The sequence below is a fragment of the Populus trichocarpa genome, chromosome 2 (assembly GCF_000002775.5).
Source record: "Populus trichocarpa isolate Nisqually-1 chromosome 2, P.trichocarpa_v4.1, whole genome shotgun sequence".
NCBI lineage: Eukaryota > Viridiplantae > Streptophyta > Magnoliopsida > Malpighiales > Salicaceae > Populus > Populus trichocarpa.
Window position 1 is genome coordinate 21,258,277 of NC_037286.2, and position 21,770 is coordinate 21,280,046.

General features: G+C 31.1%; 1 protein-coding gene across 1 annotated transcript; it reads left to right on the forward strand.

The window, feature by feature from the left end:
• Positions 1-4,282: 4,282 nt before the first annotated feature.
• Positions 4,283-8,391, forward strand: LOC7458286 (uncharacterized). The gene is made up of 2 exons (XM_024595068.2): positions 4,283-6,144; positions 7,963-8,391. Exon 1 carries the CDS (start codon positions 4,373-4,375, stop codon positions 6,104-6,106), a length of 1,734 nt encoding a protein of 577 aa, XP_024450836.2. The 5' UTR covers positions 4,283-4,372; the 3' UTR covers positions 6,107-6,144; positions 7,963-8,391.
• The last annotated feature ends 13,379 nt before the right edge of the window (positions 8,392-21,770 follow it).

The following is a 21,770-nucleotide window of genomic DNA, read 5'->3' on the forward strand; positions in this document are numbered from 1 at the left end:
ACAGGGGCTATGATGTAAAATTAAGTCAGCCACAATGATCAGGGTTTTAATGTGAGATTAAGCCAATCGTAATGGAGGGGGCTAAAGAGTGTCTTAATACACAAATTATGATTATTAAAATGGAGTAATCGATATGTAGTTGATGGAATATTAATTTACATATGAAAGTGGTGGTATAATAAGTATAATAAAAGGAGGGGAGATTTATCATTTTGTCATAACCCAAATTTAGGTTTTCCTCGAAAATATTTTTTTCTTTTAAAATAAAAAAATCTAAAAAATGAAAAGCAACAAAAAATGAAAAAAAACAAGCAACTTTGAAAGAGCAAGCTAAAAAGGGTTTCAAATGCATGGAGGAACCAAACTGAAATTTGGAACAAAAACCAGGAACCCAATTGTACTTAAAATTAAAAAACAATGCAGATTCAATATCAAATTAAATAATTATTGGATGAATTTTGCATAAAAATTAAGTATGCATGAATTTGGGGACTCGATTCAACTGAAAAAATGGGTGAAAATGAAGAAATTAAAAGTTCGAAGGACAATTGGGGATGAAATTGAAAAAATCTAAGACCGAAGACTAAGATGAAAAAGACGTTAAACTCAAGGGATCATTTTAAAACTTGGCAGAGGTGAAATTGAATTGATTCTTAGAATCAAAATTCAATTGAGGACTTACTTGAATAAATTAAAAGATTAGGGGTTGAAATAAAAAAAATGGGCTAATGACCTAATTTAGGTCAAAAACCTAAAAACAACATCATTTTTATTTAAATGAAATGGTGTGTTTTGGTGTTGTTTTGAACAAAATGACATGTTTTTTTTTTATTATTATTATCAAAATGACGTCATCTTGGTCAACAAAAGTTGAAAAAAATTATGCCTAACTACATGTTATCTGATATTGTTTCGTCATCTCCTATCTTTATACTAGAAAAGTTGTTGATCGAGCCACTTTTAGATGCAATTTAATGTTTCATCTCTCCTCTAAATGAGACAAAAGACACACTATCCTCACCTATTGACTTTGTACTACATGCCAATCCATTTCTTCACCAGTTTGAATCCTTGTAGCTATTGTAATAAACGACTAAAACTTCTAACCTAACCAACTTTGATAGTCTGATTTTATAGTACCAGGTTGTTGATTTGTGGCCAACAGTTGAGATCACTCCCAAGTAAATTAATGGCCACAAACCATGCCTAAAAAATACTTAATGTTCTTCTTTCATCCCCTATAAGTAGGGGAGAATTTTGTGCAATCAGGAGGGAGAAAAAAGGAAGTAAAAAAGATCTTGGCACTAGAAAAAACGAAGCAAAACCAAAGCAAAAAAAAAAAAGAGCGTCCCCTTTAACAAACCATTTTTCATTCTTGGCCTCGTACCCTTACCATAAACTAAAAGACCACCACCTTGTAAACACTTTCTACCAACCCTTTTTTTTTTTTCATCCAACCTAGCAAACAACACCTCGTACCAATCCCACTACTATTTTTCCCTTCCAGTGTGGCTTCTCTTTCAACTTCTAGTAGTTCCTTCATGCCTCATGCTAATAGCCACTGTGAGCCACCATAAGCTCCTCCACGTCCAGACTAGTACCAGCACTGTATTTACCACAACCAACCATTGCCTCATTACCACTATGAGTCAACACTGTTTTTTCCTTTTCCAATGCAACAACCCAAATAGCTCGACTGTGGACCTCCAACCTTTCCTCCATGTCCAAACCACCACCACCAACGACTAAGCTACCATAAGTTACCATTTATCAACCTTAGGCCAGATAACCACTTCAATCTTTCTTTCTTATATTCGATGTAATGCAAAACATGAAATAATTCATGTTCTGTTACTGACTTTTGCCAACAAAGAAGAAAGAACGAGCAGGATCCTTGTTTCAGCCCAACCCATGTGGCTGGGTTGGGTCCAGCCCACTTATATATATAAAAAAAAGCTCATTGGGCTGTCTGTCGGCTTAATAGGCCCACCCTATGTGGTTATGCCAAGCCCAACTCAGACCTAAATGCATGTTTAACATGACCTATTTGTGCTTAAAGAATATTGCCATATTTGAGTCTTTAAGGCACCTTTGCCAAATATGACCTTAAGATATTTTTATTGCCTCTGATTTTATGTTAAGAGCATGTTTGTTAAACACGCTCTATTGCTTTACCCTGTAGTTTTAATTTGTTTTTATTTTAGTGTCTAGCCAAACAGTCCTTAAAAAATCTCAAAAAAATTCTAAAAATTTCAGGGATCATTTTGGAATTATTTGTGGACCCCTCACATGTTTTTCTAATATTTTTGTCTAATATTGGGTTGTAAACTTACATTGTAAGATACAGACTCGGTATTAAAAAATATTTGATTTTTCTCCAAAATTCAAAACTTTAAAAATTCCTTTATTTTTGAAAATACAAAAATATGTTTTTCTTCAAGAATTTCATTTAATATTGGACTGTAAACTTACACTGTAAAATACAGATTTAATAAATTCAAAAAAAGATAGTAAAATGTTTGCTTCCCTACAAGTTACTTATGTTTCTTTAGCTCTTGAGGTAATTATGGGTGTATATGCCCACAGATTTAACAACCTTGTATTATACGGTGAGTGAAACGTAAAATATTAAATTCATACACAAATCGTTGTTGAAATTAGCAAGATTTGAACTTTATTTTTAGCTCTTTTCATAAGTTTTTTTTATTTAGGACTGACATTGAAAGTTTTTTTTGTTTTTTGAAAGATAAATTTACTTCTTTAAGGGAAGGAAATTGCCAAGATTTTGCAAAGGACCAAATCAACTTTATTTTTGGGGACTAACATCAATTTTTTTTAAATAGCCAAAAATAAATTTAAACTAAAAAAAAGGACAATAAAAAAGATAAACTTATGAGAAAACACATTGTAAAGGTAACTTTTTATAACAAATGATGCGCTAAGGATGATATTGTTATTTCATTAATCATAACTAACTAATTATCTGAATCTTGAAACCCGTGTTATTTTTAGAATCCCTAGTTTTCTTTAATTATTAGATGAAGACTCTTAATTTTTCACGATACATTTTCCCCTTTGATTTCGGATAAGTCCTCGCTCGCAATGTCCATTAAGGTGCGACAAATATAATAAAATAAATTGGAAATATTACATAGTGTAAATATGCTCCTCATACTACCCTTAATGTTGTTTTATTCCTTGATTTTGATAAAGGTATTAAGTAAAATGAATACTTATATAATTATTCTATATTTTATGTGTTTTACAAATATATCTCATCCATCTCCTCTATCTTGATATCATACTCCATATTTTTTTTAGGTTATTCTATTTTAAGTAGAATTTTGTAAAACTAATTAATGTTATATAAATAAATTTATTATATATACTTAAACTAGTAATATCATATTTATAATTTAAAAAGAAACTATGCATGAAGTCATTCGTAAGACCTCCATTTTCCCCTACGAACACACACAAAATCCTCCAAATTCGTCTCAAACTTTAAGGGCAGAAAAATAATGAATTTCTTTAATGACTTGGCTTTTTTTTTTTTTTTTTGGCATAGATTATGGAAGACTTTCTGACCTTTTTAGCATAGAAATGAGTTTCTCCAGTATCCTTTCATAGTCAGCTTACCTTTTACAAATTTTCTATTGGCTGGGAGCCCATGTTATTCGTCAGAAAAGAAGAAGAAGAAAAGCAGCCATTGATAGCAATTAGAATAACATACACTTCCATTTTTAATTCAAAATCAAGACTTAATAGCCATTATAATAATTAAGCTAGAAAAGACGACATGGTGTAAAGAGTCATGGAAAGCGTGGTTCTAAGACCCACTTACGTGTTAATGGGGAAGCGCTAAGAATTTAAATTTTTTTATTTTTAGATTATTTTAATATATTAATGTAAATAATAAATTTTAAAAAATAAAAAAATATTATTTTAATACATTTTCAAATAAAAAAAACTTAAAAAAACAATCACTATAACAATTTATCATAATCTAAATTGACTTAATCTAGTCTTATTTAAAAATTTACTAGCCTAACAAAATTAATATAATTTTATCAAGTCAAGTCAAGGTGTTTTAAGTTTTTTTTAAAAAAATTTGATTTTTTAAAAATTAATATTTTTTAGTATTTTTAAATTATTTAATATATTAATATTAAAAATATTATTTTAATATATTTTAAAAAATAATCACTATAATATTTTCAAACGTTAACTTAAAAGTTAAAACCAACTAATTTAACTTGAAACTAACCTCGTCCAAGTTCGATCACCACCTCTATTTCTCCTTTCCTTTCTCTCTAAGCAAACCCACTCTCTAGTGTCTTATGTGCTTAATATTTGGCATCGACGCAACCCGATGCCGGACCAAATGCATCCCACAACCGCCACCCCGGATCCACCACAAGAACAACCACCGGAAACACTCCTAAACCTAATAACAAACGTTCTCTCCCTCCTCCTCCTGTCCACCATTACCGTCCAATCCTTCATTGGACGGTGGCAGGTCCTTCGCCCTAAACTAACCTCTCTCCAGTCCTCTCTTTCCTCTCTCTCCGATTCCCCTCTCTGGCCCCAAAACCCTCTTCTTCAGACTCTTCTCCCTTCTCTCCTCTCCACTCTCCAACGCCTCCTTTCCCTCTCTCACCAATGCTCTTCTACCAGTTCCTTCCTTGGCGGTAAGCTCCTCTTTCAAAGCGACCTTGATATCGCCTCCTCGTCCCTCTCCAATCACCTCCACGACCTCGGTTTGCTTCTCAGATCTGGAGTGCTTCACCAATCCAATGCTATTATTCTGTCTCATCCAGGTCCCGGTTCTAACAAAGAGGAATTAGTCTTTTTTATCCACGACCTCTTCACCAGATTACAAGTCGGTGGTGCTGAGTTCAAAAGGCCAGCATTGGAGTCACTTCTTCAGGTCCTAAATGAAGACCAAAAGTTAGCCAGTTTAGTTGCCAAGGAAGGAAATATTGGGTATTTGATTGGTTTGCTTGATTTTAACAATCAACCTTCCATTCGAGAACAAGCAGTTTCGGCTGTTTCAATTCTGGCTTCGTCCGACGGTGAATCAAGAAAGATTATATTTGAAGAGGGAGGATTGGGACATTTATTGAGGGTTCTTGAAACAGGGTCAATGCCTGTTAGAGAAAAGGCTGCCATTGCGATTGAAGCAATCACAGACGATCCTGATAATGGGTGGGCTATTTCAGCATATCGTGGTGTTTCAGTCTTGATTGAAGCGTGCCAATGTGGATCACAAGTGACACAGACACACGCAGTGGGTGCTATTCGAAATGTTGCAGGACTAGAGGATATCAGGATGGCTTTAGCAGAGGAAGGTGTTGTACCAGTTATATTTCATTTGCTTGTTTCAGGTACTAGCGCTGCACAAGAAAAGGCAGCTGATTGTGTAGCAATACTAGCCTCTTCCGGGGAGTATTTTCGCACTTTGATAATACAAGAAAAGGGATTGCAGAGATTAATGTATTTGATTCAGGATTTGTCAAGTACTTCATGTACAATAGAACACATTTTACGTGCAATTAGCTCTCTCTCGGTATCAGATTCTGTATCTCAGATTCTGTCATCATCAACTGCTCTCATTGTCCATCTCGGCGAGCTTATAAAACATGGAAACATAATTTCGCAGCAAATTTCAGCGTCTTTACTAGCTAATTTATCAATTAGTGATGGCAATAAGCGAGCTATCGCTAGCTGCATGGGTTCATTGGTAAAGCTGATGGAGTCACCTAAGCCAGTGGGTCTACAAGAGGCAGGAGCGCTTGCGTTGCTGTCATTGTTGACAGTCCGATGGAACAAGAAAGAATTGGCGAGGGATGAAAAGGGTTTGATGAAATTGGTGAAGATGTTGGATCCTAGATGTGAGCTCATTGACAAGAAGTTTCCGGTGATGGTAGTGGATGCGTTATTGAGTGGAAGGAGCGGTGGGTGTAGGAAGAGGCTGTTGGCCGCTGGAGTTTTCCAGCATCTGCAGAAGTTGGCGGAGATGGAGGTTGCTGGTGCTAAGAAAGCATTGCAGAGACTTTCCGAGAATAGGCTCAAGAGCATGTTTTCTAGGACTTGGAGGGAATAGGTACAAAAGACACTAACCTCCCCCGCCAAAAAAAAAAGGTACGCTTTATTTTCTTCTTTTTTTGGAAGCATAATGATGAAAATTTATGTTTTATTGACCACTTATCGGTTGCCACGTGTCCATTTTCTTAATCGTAGCGCCTTCATTTAATTATTCGGTAACCTTGTTAAGGATGGTTTATTTTGGATATTATCAAATTGGTAGGGCCAGTGAATGGTGGGGCCTAGAACTTTTGATGACAACGATATAGCCTGGATTATGGTAATTGCTTTATTTATTTAAAAATATATTAAAATAATATTTTTTTACATTAACATATAAAAATAATAATAAAATATTAATTTGAAACTTAAAAACAATTAAAAATTTGAAAAAGTGCAACGCAACCTCACACCCAAATAAATTATCTGAAATTAAATATATAAAAAAATATTTTGAATTAGAAAAACTAAACCAATGGAAATCTATTATGAAATAAAGAAAAATAAAAATTTAGTTATAAATATTCTTAAAAAATTATACATGAAAAAAAAGTAATGAGAAATTAAAAAAAATTGACATGTAGTAATAAAAAATTGAAGAAAAAATAACAAAACTAACAAACCAATATTTATTCTTATTTTTCAATAATATCATCCAAAACATCCAATTAACCATAAGAGGCTTAATTTCTCATCCGTAATTATATTGATAACAAATCTTTTATTAAATTCTAATTTCTAAATAGTGTTTTTTTTTAAAACTAATATTAAAGGAGAATATTTTTACAGTTTTTTTTTATTTTGTGATAAATTTTCATTGATTTAAGCTTTTCATTTGATTATATATATATATATATATATCATTCACCCAGCAAATATGTTAATAATTATTAGGAAATCTCATATAAGAAATTATTATACAGATCTAGTTCTTTCATGTGGTAGTTTTTTTTTACCCAACTATAGAAAAAAAATATTTGGTTAATTAAATAACTTTTTGTTTTTTTATATGTTTATTTTATTTATAAAAATCCATCTTAAAATATTTTTAATCAAATATATATTTTTTTTAAACCGTAACCGCAAAAATTAATACAATGCTAAACAAAAGCTTTAGACATAAACCAAGCTGATGAAACAAAGACACATGGACAAGCTAATTCATGTCATAAATCAGTGATTAACCGATCTATTAAAACATCAATAACCAAAAAAGAAAAGACAGAAAAGAAATCAAAGCAGCTTCTCCAGTTAGAATACTGTATAATGTAACAATTTTGTCTCTCTTATTTATTGCTCTCTCCTATGCTCTAGGGCAAGGTTTACGGCACTCTTTTATTCATCGACAACATTAATTAGTGTTCATTCATTATTTTCTGTTCATTCATTAGGGTTTTTAGTGTGTACTTTCTTAATGGTTTGTGCACATTTTGTAATTGAATTTTTATGGAAATAGATTTGCAAATTCTAACCTGCTTCCTGCTTCAAATTTATATTTGATTTTCAGCTTCAACCATCAAATTTTACATGGTGGAAAGAATTCTTTATTATTTTTCTTTTTAGAGAAGAATGTTTGGGAACGCGTTGCAAACCGTGTTCCTCAAAAATTCAATTTTTTATTTTGCTAAAAATTAAATTTTTTTTGTAAGTTTTAGATCGTTTTAATGCGCTGATCTCAAAAATGATTTTTAAAAAATAAAAAAAAAACATCATTTTGATGCATTTCGGCACGAAAAACATTTTAAAAAGCAACCACAATATGTAATAAAAACAAATCATAATTTAGTCAGAAGATTAGATCCGTTTAATATTTTTTTCTCCATGCAATTATTTTTTCATTAACCTGACGTAGTAGCGTTGTGATTTTAATTGCAGGATTCTTTGTGACTGTCCAAGTAGAAAATCACTTTGGTGGGCAAACATTAAACCGGCATACATGGCAAACTCCACACAATTCTATCTCACCGATCTCTAAGAAATTATTTATACACGAACTATTCACACAAATATATCGTAGTATCTTGTGTCAAAAGCATACGTGGATGCGGTTTTTTATGGAGTATCCTCGGTTCTTGTCTTTTCAATCTTAACGATTGATTTCCTCGTAATCTGTAAGAGAGGCTATGGTGATTTGTCATGTTTTTTTCTTCCTTTTCAATTGGTTTTGCTTTTTTTTACCGATCCTTTTGATAAGTGCTCTCATCCCAGGAGAGTTTTGTGTGTTCTTACCTGTAACAGCCATAAGCGTGGATTTTGTAAAGAGAGCGTCAATGGGTGGATGTAGTAATCTCTCTGTTTTTTTTTTGTGCTTTGAGTTGTGGAGGATACGAATCATAGCATGCATGATGATGATTGCAAATGTTGTTAATCCATATGAACGTAGCTGGTATCTTAAAAGTGGTACAGAATAATAGATCATGCACAACTCAAAGCATCCAGCACGCTGACCCAGAGGCATTAAGGAGATGGAGATTACCGAATGGTAATGATGAAAGAATTCGATTGGATTAGTTTTTGTGTTTTAAAAGTATTTTTAAAAAACATTAAAAAAAATTATTATTATTTATTTAAATTAATATTATTTTTAGTGTTTTCAATATTAAAAATAATCTTTTTAAATAAAAAATTATTATTTTAATGTATTTTTAAGAAAAAATATATAGATTTCGTGAGGATAATGAGAGTGTGCACCTATACTCTGTATCCACTTGATGGACTTTTGAACACTTGAAATAAAATTATCATTGGGGAAAGCTCAAACCTTAGCCAATTAAAGTCCGCGTATGTGTTTAGGTTAGGTGATTTGCACACTAAATTTGGGTTGTGATTGGATACTAATTGTTGATATGATTTAGATTCGTTTGATATATGGTGGATTTTCGGAGCCCTAACCTCAATTCTAATTATCTAACACATATCAAAAGAACATTACAATAAACTTCACCTTGTAGTTTCTGGATTATTTTAAAAAAAATTAAACACCTTTCAAAGCAACTTTAAGAATGTTGCCAAACATTATTTTGGCATTAGATTATGTAAAAAAGCTCCTAAAACTAAAAAAATGTCACCATCCCTATGTTCCGTGAATATATGAAAGTGTGATAACTTCTGTTTTTAGATGTGTTTTAAAAGTATGTTTCAATTAAAAAAAATCAGATTGATGTATTTTTATAGTATTTTTCAAAGTATTTGATGTATTAATGTCAAAAATTAAAAAAAAATTATAAAATTATTTTAATAGATTTCTAAGCGGAAAATATTTTTGAAAAACATTTGCAATACAATACACACTAACCAAACAAACTTTTACTAATCAATTGATGATTACCAGAACCTAAACTTCATTGTAAAAGTATTGTAGATATGCCTTAGATTACTATGGATTTTAGTAGTAAAATTATGATTTTTTCCTTGATTAAAAAATCAGATGAGCTTGACTTGAGGTGTGAAAAAGTCTTTTCATGAGGTTAATTTATCATTCTTTATTTGTTTGGGGGCAACACTATTCTATTTTATTGTTTTATAACTGTAAAATCATTGTATTACGTTCAAAGGTTAAAGATTAGAACCTTGGGTCTAGGGGCTTTATAGGATTTTTATTTCTCAATGAACATTATAATGACTTCGTTGCCCTTACAATAAAAAAAAATTGGCGTTGACTTCAAGGGCTTTGTAGTAATTTCATAATAGTTTTTTATTATTATCATTTAGTCTTAAGGGGATTTTAGTATTTGTACAAACAAAATAAAAAAATAAAAAAAATTATTGACACATGCAAAGCATGTTAGCTGCTCCACTATCTTCGGGTGCACCCGTGCAGCTGACTCTTGTTGTCGTTGTCGTGCTTTTTTCGTATCATTTGATCCATCATGGCGTCCTCTTCCTTTCTAGGTAGTGGGTGTATAGTGATTTGCTCTAGTTTGGCTCATATGATTCATCACATCAACCCTTCAATTTATTTACCCTTCAGATTTAGTTTCTCTTCCCTTAATTATAATTTTATAATTTGAGAAAATTATTTCAATTTGAAGATTATTTTAAATTTCATATATTTTTTTAATTTTTTTTATTTTTTAGATTTGATCCGTATTTTTTTATTGTCATTTAAAATTTTTTTTGCGATTTCATCCTCCATTAATTTTTTTAATCAGGTTTGATCCTCATTTTTTTATTTGTTAATTTTACGCTTTGACAAGTTTTTTAGATTGATTTTTTTTATCCTTCAATATTAAATTGATTGAAAATTGACATTCTTGATTAAACCTGGGTATGAGATTACCCGGGTTGTGATATTTTATTTTATTTTTTTATTTAATATTAATTTGATTGATAATTAACCTTCCTGATTAAGTTTGCGTATGAGATTTTCTTTCATGTTATTTTGGAAAGTTTTCTTTACATTTTTTTCTTGTGTCAAAAAAAAAAATGCCATGACCCTCGTAGTTGTTATCAATACAAATATAGATTTATTAGAGTTATTTTTTTTTTATTTTTTAATTTTATATATATATATATATATATATATATATATAAACATATTTATTGTTTTTAGCCTTCTATATTTGACTCGTTACAATGAGGCTTTTTAATTTATTTTGGTATAAGTTTAAAATTTTATCAGTATTTCATATTCCTTCTATCTCATATTTCTTGTAGGGGTTTTACAATTTAACCATGGATAATCTGTATCAATTTAATATGTTAATATTTTAATATTTTTTTTTAAAAAATAACTTCTCCAATGTGTTACTAATTAAATATTTTAAATTTTTACTTCTTAATATTTTTATATTTTTAGGTTAATTTTTGTTTTAACTGCCAGGTACCTAGGGTAAAAAAAAAACTATTCTCTTTTTAAGTAGCGTGCAATATCACATATCAGTGGGCCTTAATCGAGAATATGGATATGAGTAAAGAAGACCTGGGAAAGAGGAACTCATTCCATTAATTAACAAGTTAAAAAGGATAGGAAGGTACGACGCAAATGTAGGGAAGCAGGGTGGGCCGGCGCCGGAAAATAAAAAAAAGGGGAGAGGCGACTGGCAAAGCAAAAGTCGTGGGTCCCCAGAAGTACGATACCGCAGTTTAACATGTTGCTGCTTCCCTCCCTCTCCATTCTTGCTCGGCACTCTACACTCTCTTCCACACAAGTTGATTATTTGCATCAGATACCAGTAAGGAAAAGCACTCCATGTGAGCCCCTTTAAAGCTACTAAACAATCCTGTAAAGTTTCTCTCTTATTTCACTACCGGAGCTTTTTGACTTTTCTCCTCTTTTTCATGCCAGAATTTAATGGCTAGGATTATATCTATATTGCAAATTCAAATAGTTTACACTGTTATTTAACATGGCCTTGCTATATGGATTGACACGAGACTCGATCGACCTATCTTCAAACCAGGATCAGGTGTCAAAAAAATTCAATATGAATTTGACTTAATTACTCACTTAACTCATCATGATAACTCATGATCTAGTTAAAATTCAATCAAAATTAAGTTAACTTAATCAATATGAGTTAACCCGCTTGATTTGTGAATCGAGGCTTATAATAAGTCAATCTCATATCAAGTTTAATGATTATGGTAATTTATCTTGATGTGCCAACATAAAACACTATGTATTATAGTAAAATGAAGTTTGCTCTTTATATTATCTTAAATTTAAATAAAAATTAAAGTTTTTGAAGATATTTTTTATGCAATAATTCAAGTGTAATGAAAAGTATCCAAAGCCTAATTAAAAAAAAAATAGAGAAAAATTATTATGACCCTTTTATAATTTAATTATTTTTTTACTTTATTTTTATATTTAAAAAAATTATACTTTACATTCTAGAATAAAATAATTTTTAAATTTAGACAAACAAAAACGAATTTATCTTTGCATGTAATATCACCATAAATGAAAAATAAGTTAAATAAAATTTTTCTCTCATTTAACATGATTTCTCTCTTTTCTTGTTACAAACACAATTTAACCAAAATCAACCTAATTTAGTTTGACCCAAATTTAAAACATAATCTTGGATAATACAATTTCAACCCCTTATCATTCTTAACTTATATGTATTTATAACAAAATAAAACTAATATGAGATTTTAAATTTTAAAAAAAAACTCAGGTTTCAATATGTAATTACAACAAAAATAATTTCAACCCCTTGCCTCCCTTTCTTTTTTCTCTCTAATTTTTTTTTAAAAAAATCAATATGCAATCGATTTATTTTCCTTTGATTGCCTCCATTGAGGATGAACCGTGGTGCAATGTTAAGGTAGCATTAGGTTATAGTTTTGGGACAAAACAAATAAAGATAATAGGGACGAAAACATGATTGGTTGAAGAGATAAAAATAAAAATATAAAAAAATTCCCTTAGATAATTTTAAAATAAATTTCTGTACTTTCAAAACATGATGTATAAAAGAGAAATATCTCCAAAAATATTTTTTTAAAAAAAAAAATTAGCCCTAAAACATCCATGTAAAAAACTCTTAATTCTAAAATTGTTCAATTAAAACATGTAAGGATAAAAACAATTATTATCATAGTTTTAAAACCTAACTCGGGGCAAGGTTTGGATCACGGAGCAAGGTCTGGGTCACAGGTAAGGAGGGTCAACCTGGGTCACCCATTAATCTGGGTTAACCTAACCAAAAAATTTTAAAAGGATGAAAATGATGTCTTTTTTATAAAAACAAATTAAAAAAAATAACTGGTTTTTTACCCGAGTTTTAAAACCTAACTTGAGGGCAAGACTCGAGTCATAAGGAGGGAGGGTCAACTTAGGTTGTCACCCATTGACCTAGGTTAACCCACCAAAAAAAATTAAAAAGATCAAAACAATGTTTTCTTGATAAAAAAAAAAAAAATCAATGGGTTTTTTACCCGAGTTTTACCCTGGGTTGAACAGATCACTAGTCGACCCAAGTTCTTGACTAAGTTAGACTGACTCAATTCTTCCTCTATTTTATTTACGTCCCAAGTTAGTTGGGTCTCAAATTGACTTGATAGGCAAGTCCAAGTTTTATAACTAACGTTATTCTACTATTATTGATTTCAAAGCTTAATATAAAGTAAGGTAAAAAAATATCTAACTATATATTTTTAAAAATATGTAAGTTTGATAGGAACACATATTAAAAGTAAAATAGATTTTATCATATTTTATTATATCTTGTCCACCATCAACCAAACACGGTACAAAAACAATCACTATATATGTCTTGTACACCACCACCAAATATAATTATCTTTTCGTCTCATGCTCTGTCTTGTTTTTTCTATCCCAATTATCTAAGTTTTTCTATCTAAAATAGTAACCAAACGCTACCTAAGATTCTCTTTATTGTGTTATGGAGGTCATCGTTTTAGACCATGGGAAAAGCCTCATTATATGTAAAAAATCATTCTCGGTTAATATAATTGCTCTTTTAGCTCTAAAAACATTTTTATTTTTATCAATTATTTGAAAAAGCTTCAAAATATTGTTTGTCATGACCGTGAACATGTAAATAAAGAAATAATGTAGGTCCAAAGAGTAATTGCTCTTTAGGAATGGTAATAAGTACCTATGGTCGACCTTTATACTATCTGTCATAACTCATTTATGGATTATTCTTTAAATTTATTTTTTTTCAAAATAAAAATAAAAAATAAAATAAAGGCTGGCAACGTGGAGAAAGCAGGTCGTAGAGGATTTCAAAAATACATAAAAATCAAGCTATAATTTTGGAGAAAATTCGAGGTCTAATTGTACCCTATTATGCAAAAAAATAGAGAAACAATGCAAATTTAAGGTTAAATTAAATGATTATTCGATGAAATTGCATAAAAAATAAGTCCAAGAACATAATTAAATTTTTAATAGGCCAATTTGATTTAATCACGGGTCAAATTAAATTTTAATTATATTTAAGAATTAATTTGAGTCCAATTAAAGGATTTAATTAAGTGTAAGGACTTAATTATATTATAAAAAGGTCAAATTAATTTTATTAGGGGCTTAATTGGTGAAAACTTAAGTTTGGGAGCTCAATTTGGGCTGAATTGAGAAGATTAGAATTTTAAGAGATCAAATTTAATTTTTATCAAGTTAATTGATTGAAATCAAGGGCAAAATTGCAAGAAAATTAAAGTGTTGGGGTCAATTAGGGGTCCGATTGAAAAATCCTACACCCAAGGACCAATTTATAAAAGTCTCTGAATTTTTGGGGCTCAATTGATTGAAACCAAGGATGAAATTGAAGAAATTGAAAGTTGGATGGTCAATTTGGGGTGAAATTCATTAAATCCGAGACCAATGACCAAATTGAAAAAGACACACATATTAGGGGTTGATAATGAAGTTAGGCAAGGGCTAAATTGCATTAAATCAAAAGTTTAGGGTCAATTAGGAGTGCAATTAAAAATAAATCAAAAGATGGAGGACTAAAATGAACTTAAAAAAAAACGAGACGACGCGTCGTTTGGTTCATTGTTCATTGTCTTTTTCTTTTTCTCTGAAATAACAGTTCATGAGGCTATTTTGAAAATGCATTTAATGCTTCATTTCTCCATCAAATTTGACCAAATGTTCACGCAAATGATCACCTGACATTGATTTACAACCCCAAGTGGTCCGTTCAGGTTGAGTGACAATATAAAGGTAGCGGCGCCGACCCAAAGTTGCCAACTTAGGCAGATTTGAATTGTCAAATTTGATAGTTTATGGTGCCTATTTTAAACCAATGGTTGAGATTCTACCCAACCGAATCAATGACTGAATTTTTTTCCCAGTATAGACAAGATTGCCCTCTTCCACTTCCTATAAATAGGGGTGGATTCCATGGCCAGAGTATGATGAAAATCGAGTGCAAAAATTGAAAAAAATCAGCTCCCCCTAGTTCTTCTTCTGCAACGAGTTCTCTCTCCTCTTTCTCTCTCTATCATGGCCTTCGGCCACCACCACAGTCACCATTGGCTTGACCACCATCATCTCCACCAACCCAACTCCTCACCAGAGGTAGAGCAGCCACCGCCGGTCCCTCTTTCTCTCTCCTACACATTTTCTTCTTCTTCTTTCACCCTCTACAACTGACCGCCAACTCATCCATCACCGCCACCACCAACCTCACGTCATCCTCCCACCCCCACCCCGTTTTGGGCCGAACTAGTTTTGGCCTAGCCCAAATGTTTGGGCTGAGTTCGGCCCATAAAAAAAGGATTTGTTGGGCAGAGATCGACCCAACCCAACCCTTTCTTAAGCTCAACTTAGCCCAATTAGTTAGGCCAAATCAACCCATATTTTATATTAATATAATATTTAATATTATATATATTAAAAAACAAAAATTTCAAAAGAACCCTTTCAAAAATTTATGATGTTCTTGCAATTTTTTCTACCAATTTTGTTTAATATTAGGTTGTATTTTTACACTGTAAAATACAAATCCAGTATTAAAATACTCAGCTTTCTCTGAAATATTTCTAAAAACAATTTTTTTTAAAAATCTCAAAAATTTTAAATTAATTTCCCTTTTCAAAAGAAAAAAAAAGAAACAAAAAAATGTTTTGTTTTCATGCATACAACCAAGTCCTAAAATGTTTTCAAGCATATCTTCATGACAAAAAAACAAAAAAAAATGAATCTTTATCATGTTTTAAAATGCAAAATGGATATCATAACTAGTTTATGATTACCCATTAGGATTTAACCAAAATTTCAAAAACCCTTTACCAATCTTTTTTTAGGGTCTAGACGTAGATTTTAACACTTGTGGGGTGTAAAACTATACAATAGAGTACACCCTCAAGTATTTAAGATACGAGGTGTAAAAAAAAATACGATGCTAAAATTTGGACTTTATAATGGTTAGGATTAAACTCGATGAGGTAAAGACTCTCTCACGAAGGGAGATCTGCTTTAAACTTTAGAAAAAAACCAACGAATAGAAACCCGACCTAGAAAAACAATTAAACAACAATGCAACTTATCTTAGGTAGGGTGCACTAGGGGTGATGCGTTTTCCCCTTGCACAACTAGTCCCTTACTCAAACTCTCGCATACCATAAGTTCCTAGTAACCATAATACTAGGTGGCGACTCCTGAACCTTAATCATAATTTTATGATTAAACCCAAAATATTTTCCTTCCCAACACACACGCCTTCTTGGGAGGCACAAATAAGCTCGCCGTTGCTCCCAACATTGTGCACCCCGCGACACTATTCATACTAAACCTTAACCTAAAATTACTATTCAAACTTGATTTGAACCTAACATAGTATGGACTTTTTATACCCAAACTCGACTTGATCGGGTTTTAGAGATCCATTGGGTATTTATAACTTGGTATCTAAACCAAATTTTATAATTTTACAGGTATTTAGTGCAAAATAAAGTAAATTATAGGCTATGAAATTTAAATACTAGTTTCATTTTTATAACAATCTTAGTTGAAACTAAATAGATAAAAATAGAACATCTGACAATAAATTGAAAAACTAACGAAGAAGCATGTTTATATTTAAAGTGATTAAATATGAGTTTATTCCATGCCATTAATTCTAGGTTAGGAATTTCTTTAAATAATTGGCGGGATGCTTTAATATCCTTAAACATGCCATACATACAAACAAGAGTGTTCCTAACAAAGACATGCGAATCAAACTCATGTTTCAACTGTAACGACTTGAAATTTCCATGTAACTTTCATATTTCTAATCATCATGTCTGAGTATAATGGGGTAATTTTTTATTTTATTTTTGCAATTTTTCTAACAATACATCCCATTATTGATTCTTTGGTTTACCAAATTTATAGCAGAGTTTCCTCTATAACTTATACATTTTCTCAGTTCTTTTCTTATCCTCCTGGGCAACACAATATGAAATAACTCTATTACATACATGAAATAGCCTTCGGCCACCCACCAATTCAATTGTTTCTCCATTTGATTCTTTCACATCACTTCTTACAATTCATTTTATGTTCTTTTAATTTTTTATTTACTTAAAACATACAAGTGATAGATACACGCGCGCGCGCGCGCACATAATAAAAGAGATGCAATAACCAAATGCTAGAAATACAATCATACCATTTAGTGCATTTCAAGTTGGGGTTATTAACACAATTTTAAGTATTCATAGTACATAAAAATAAACACCTAACAAAATTATAAATAGTAAAACGACACAATTAGTGCTAACCCACTTTGTGACATAGACCTGCAACATATATAGCATTATAAGAGTTATTAGTCGTCAAGAAGACTTGTGCTCATAATTGTTTTTTATGAGGGAAATGAATCATTATGTTTATTAGCACTTTTAACAATCTTGCTTAAAACATTCAACTTAAGTTTAATAATACCTCAAATCATATGACGATACTCGTGTTTATCATTGCAACTAAAATAACATTATAAATTTAACATCTAGCCATAAAATACATGTACTTGGTTTTTCATAAGGAAAACAATATGCTTATCCATAATTCTTTTAGCATCGATTACATCATATATATATTGAATTACACACTAGTTGCTATAACATCCAAGTTCATATTTTTCACTTTCAACATTGCATTTACGATGAATTACGTAATACATTTAAATCTAAGGTTACCGACTATACATCACCATGTAGCAACTCATTTTCTTAATTTTTAATTCCCCAATCAATAATTAATATTTCATTTTCTTAGTTATCGATTTTTTTTGGTACAATCCTTGAAGTAACCACACGTATTAATCTTATATTTCTCATCACCATCACTACTTAACATAATTTGTTTGTAACATTACCATATTTTTTATTTTCTAGGTATCACAAATGTTTGTTACATTATTAGCCCATTAATATTTATTTTGACTTAGTAGTACATCAAATAATATTATGTCTTAAGTTGCCAATCAACCCCCCTATCATATACATTTTTAAGCATTGATTAATGGTCTTACATAATGGTTTCCATTATACAATCAAGAATAGTTTCAATGGTTTTTATTATTTAGAAACAACAATACCATGGTTTTTACTCATTGGAAACAACAACACAATGGTCTCCATTCAAAACAAAGACAACCACATGAATTCTTTTTTTATTAGGGACAACTAGGAAGTAACTTTTGTTGCCCACGATTTAATTTAAAGAATTTGTCAACTTAAATAGAAGTATAAGAAAAGAGAATCTACATCATCATCTTATAATTAATAAAACCATACTTTGCTTCCTTGGTCATCATTTTTTTGGGCAACTAAACATCAAAAGTTGCAATATTCATAGACATTGGTAATTAATCGTCAACTATCAATTTATACCTTATCTTTAGTCACTGATACTGCGGTCATTAAGTATCATTCATTTCTTATCCTTAGTCACCGACATTGCGGCCACTAAGTATCATTCATATCTCATCCTTAGTAACCGATACAATGGCCACTAAGTATAGTCCGGTCATCCCCTCGCAGATACTAAAATTTTGGCAAACCCATTTGATTGCCAACAAATTCGACTATTAATATCTTCCTACCGAGCTATCTTTAATATTTTACTCCACATCTTTATACAACCTTATATCGCATTATTTTATTTGAGCTATGTTCAACAAACAACTGATGATATGTATTATGTTCTAAGAATCCTTGTACATATAGGATTCTTCCATGCATAACTATTCATTCCTAACTATGATGAATTTTGTATATGTTTCTTTAAATAATAATTTTGATTATGAATAACACATAATACTCTTTATTTCATTGTATTAATAAACGCTTTCAAATAAGATGGTTCACAACACTCATTACCGGTAATCTTAGTATGGATCTCATTAACCAGAGTTAACCTCATCCTTTACTCCCGGCTATTCAACATGGATATTATTAACCAAAGCTAATCTTCAATGTTTATTCTCGGTTATCCAACATGGATGTCATTAGCCAAAGCTAATCTCATTATTCATTTTCGACTATCCAACATGGATACCATTAGCCGGAGCTAATCACATCATTCAATCCCGGTTATCCAATATGAATATCATTAGTTGAAGCTAATCTCATCAATTAATCTTTGTTATCCAATATGGATACCATTAGTTGAAGCTAATCACATCATTATTCATTGTATTTCATGAGTAATTTTAATCGATTGAAATCGGGTAGCAACATTATGTATAAATACTTCGAGGATTTAATAATAATTAGTTAAAGGTGGAAACGACCTACCTGCCCCTTCTGTAGTGTGTCCTCGCCCGATTGAGCCTACTGATACACAAAATGACCACTACTCAGTATATATTTATTTAGGTAATGTCAAAGACCATTTCCACACATATACCAGAACACACATACATTCATTCAAACATCTCCCATGTTTGTATAATTGTACAATGATAATATTGTAACAAGACATTCATCTTTAATTTTAATAAGGTGTTCTACGCATTCTGAATACGAAGAACTACTTGATATTTTCAAGGATCATATTTTTTTTCATAACCTCATCAAGTTCATCACAATGTTGTCAAGTAGTGCACAATCAAGTTCAACATGTACATTCTCCAGAATTCTCCCATCTAAATTTCTATAGGCCGAAACATGGGTATTAACATTAAGTGTTCATTTTATCAATTTTTTACTACATCATTCCAAGTGTTAGAACCTTTAATCAACAACAAATTCCAAGTAAAGATTAGAGCTTGATTAGTCCTAGCTGGTTTAGTACACCCAACCTCAAACATTGTTTAATGTTTTAATCATAACTAAAGTTTCAAAACTCTTTTTCAAGCATGGTTTGTCTCTATGAAAATCTAATATATAGGGCTATAACTTTCATGAAGGACACAATACCTAGTTTTCCATCAATATGTCTAAAGTCACTCATTACAGTAGTATAAGAAATTTGTCTAGTACTATGTCAGTCTGGACCCTTACTCAGTGTGTTTCTCATATTGGGAGTTATATAATTTCAAATAAGTCTAAACTAGTTCCATTTGAAAAGTAACATCCATACCTACAACTCTTATAAAGACACTAGCTCCAAATTACATCGGTTTAAAGCTTAAAATTAACAATTCCAATAGCACCCAAAATTAGTCCAGTATTATGTCGGTATAAACCATTTCTCAGTGTTTTTCTCATATCTAGAGTTATACAACTCCAAATAAGTTAAGACCAGTTCCATTTGAAATATAACATCCATACCTACAATGTTTATAAGACACCAACCTTAAATTACATTATTTTAAGGCTCAAAATTAACAATTATAGTAGCACCTAAAATTTTTCTCGTACTATGTCGGTCTAGACCTTTACTTAATGTTTTTCTTGTATCTGGAGTTATACAACTCAACATAAGTCGAGACTAGTTCTATGTAAAAGATAACATCCATACCTACAATATTTGTACAAACATCAACTCCAAATTACATTGTTTTCAAGTTGTAATTTCGACTATAAGTTGGCTAGTAAGACTGTTAAAATTTTAATTACATGAGAGAAAAATTTGACAAGCACACTAAGTGTTTTCATGAATCACAACATCCATTATCATTACTCTATGTTCAAAGAAACTCTAATTTCCTACACATTTTCAAGAGCCCTAGAATCACAACATTAGGGGTTTTTCAATTATCCTTTACTAACTATGAAATCAATAAGGAAAACTAAGGAAGAACACTTTTATCAATAATTTCGAGTTCAAATTAAAGAGTTCTTACCAATTTATTCTTCAATTGTTCTTCCTCTTCATCACCCATAGTTGTCTCTCAAGTTCCTCTCCTTCAAGCAAGCTTCTTAATTTCAGCCTAAAAGTGTTTTTCTTCTCACAAACCTATTTGCAAGCTTCAATCTCACAATTTGAAAAGATTTCTCTAGTGATTTCTTAAAAGAGGCAAGAGAGAAACCTCTTTCTCTCTTTTTAGTTATTGTTCCACATGAACAGTAGCATCAAGTATAGTGATATTAGGTTTTATAGGTCATTTACTATTATACCCCAACTTATCCCCCATAAATTTTGGTTTATTGCACTAACCTAAAGCTGTATCTTTATTTTCAAGATCTTCCTGAAATCTGATTGACCTTAAATTTTAACTCACTACCAGAAAATTGATAAATACAAACGGAAATACCGAGGGAATATTTCTGTCGGTAAATTTCCGAGGGATTTTACCGACGGAAATATTCCCTCGGTATATACCGAGGGAATTACCGTGGGAAAAAAAATTAAAACAAAGCAAAAAAAAAATGATGACGTGTCATTTTTACCAACGGAATTACTGACGGAACAAATTCCGTCGGTGATTCCGTCGGTAAATTTGTTGGTAAATTGTGAACACTGTTCATCATGTTAATTACAAAGGGAATCACCGACGGAAAATTCCGTTGGTATTTTCCAGAGAGTAAATCACCGACAGATTGAAAAGTTGTCGGTGTTATTTGGCGGTTTTCTGAAAAAATTCAATTAATTTAAATTTTTCATTTAAATATTACAGACGGAATCACCGACGGATTGAAAAATCGTCGGTAATTTTTTGGCGGTTTCTGAAAAAATTTTACGAAATTAAAAATTTAAATTAAATATTACCGATGGAATTACCGACGGAATAATTAAAAAATATTAATATTTAATTATCCGTCGGTAAATCCGTCGGTAAAGCGTCCCAATAAAAAGCCTGAATGCCCTTATTTCAAAAGAG

What these genes read in the sequence shown, in the direction of transcription:
- LOC7458286 (XM_024595068.2), top strand. Translation starts at nt 4,373, where the DNA reads ATGCCGGACCAAATGCATCCCACAACCGCCACCCCGGATCCACCACAA.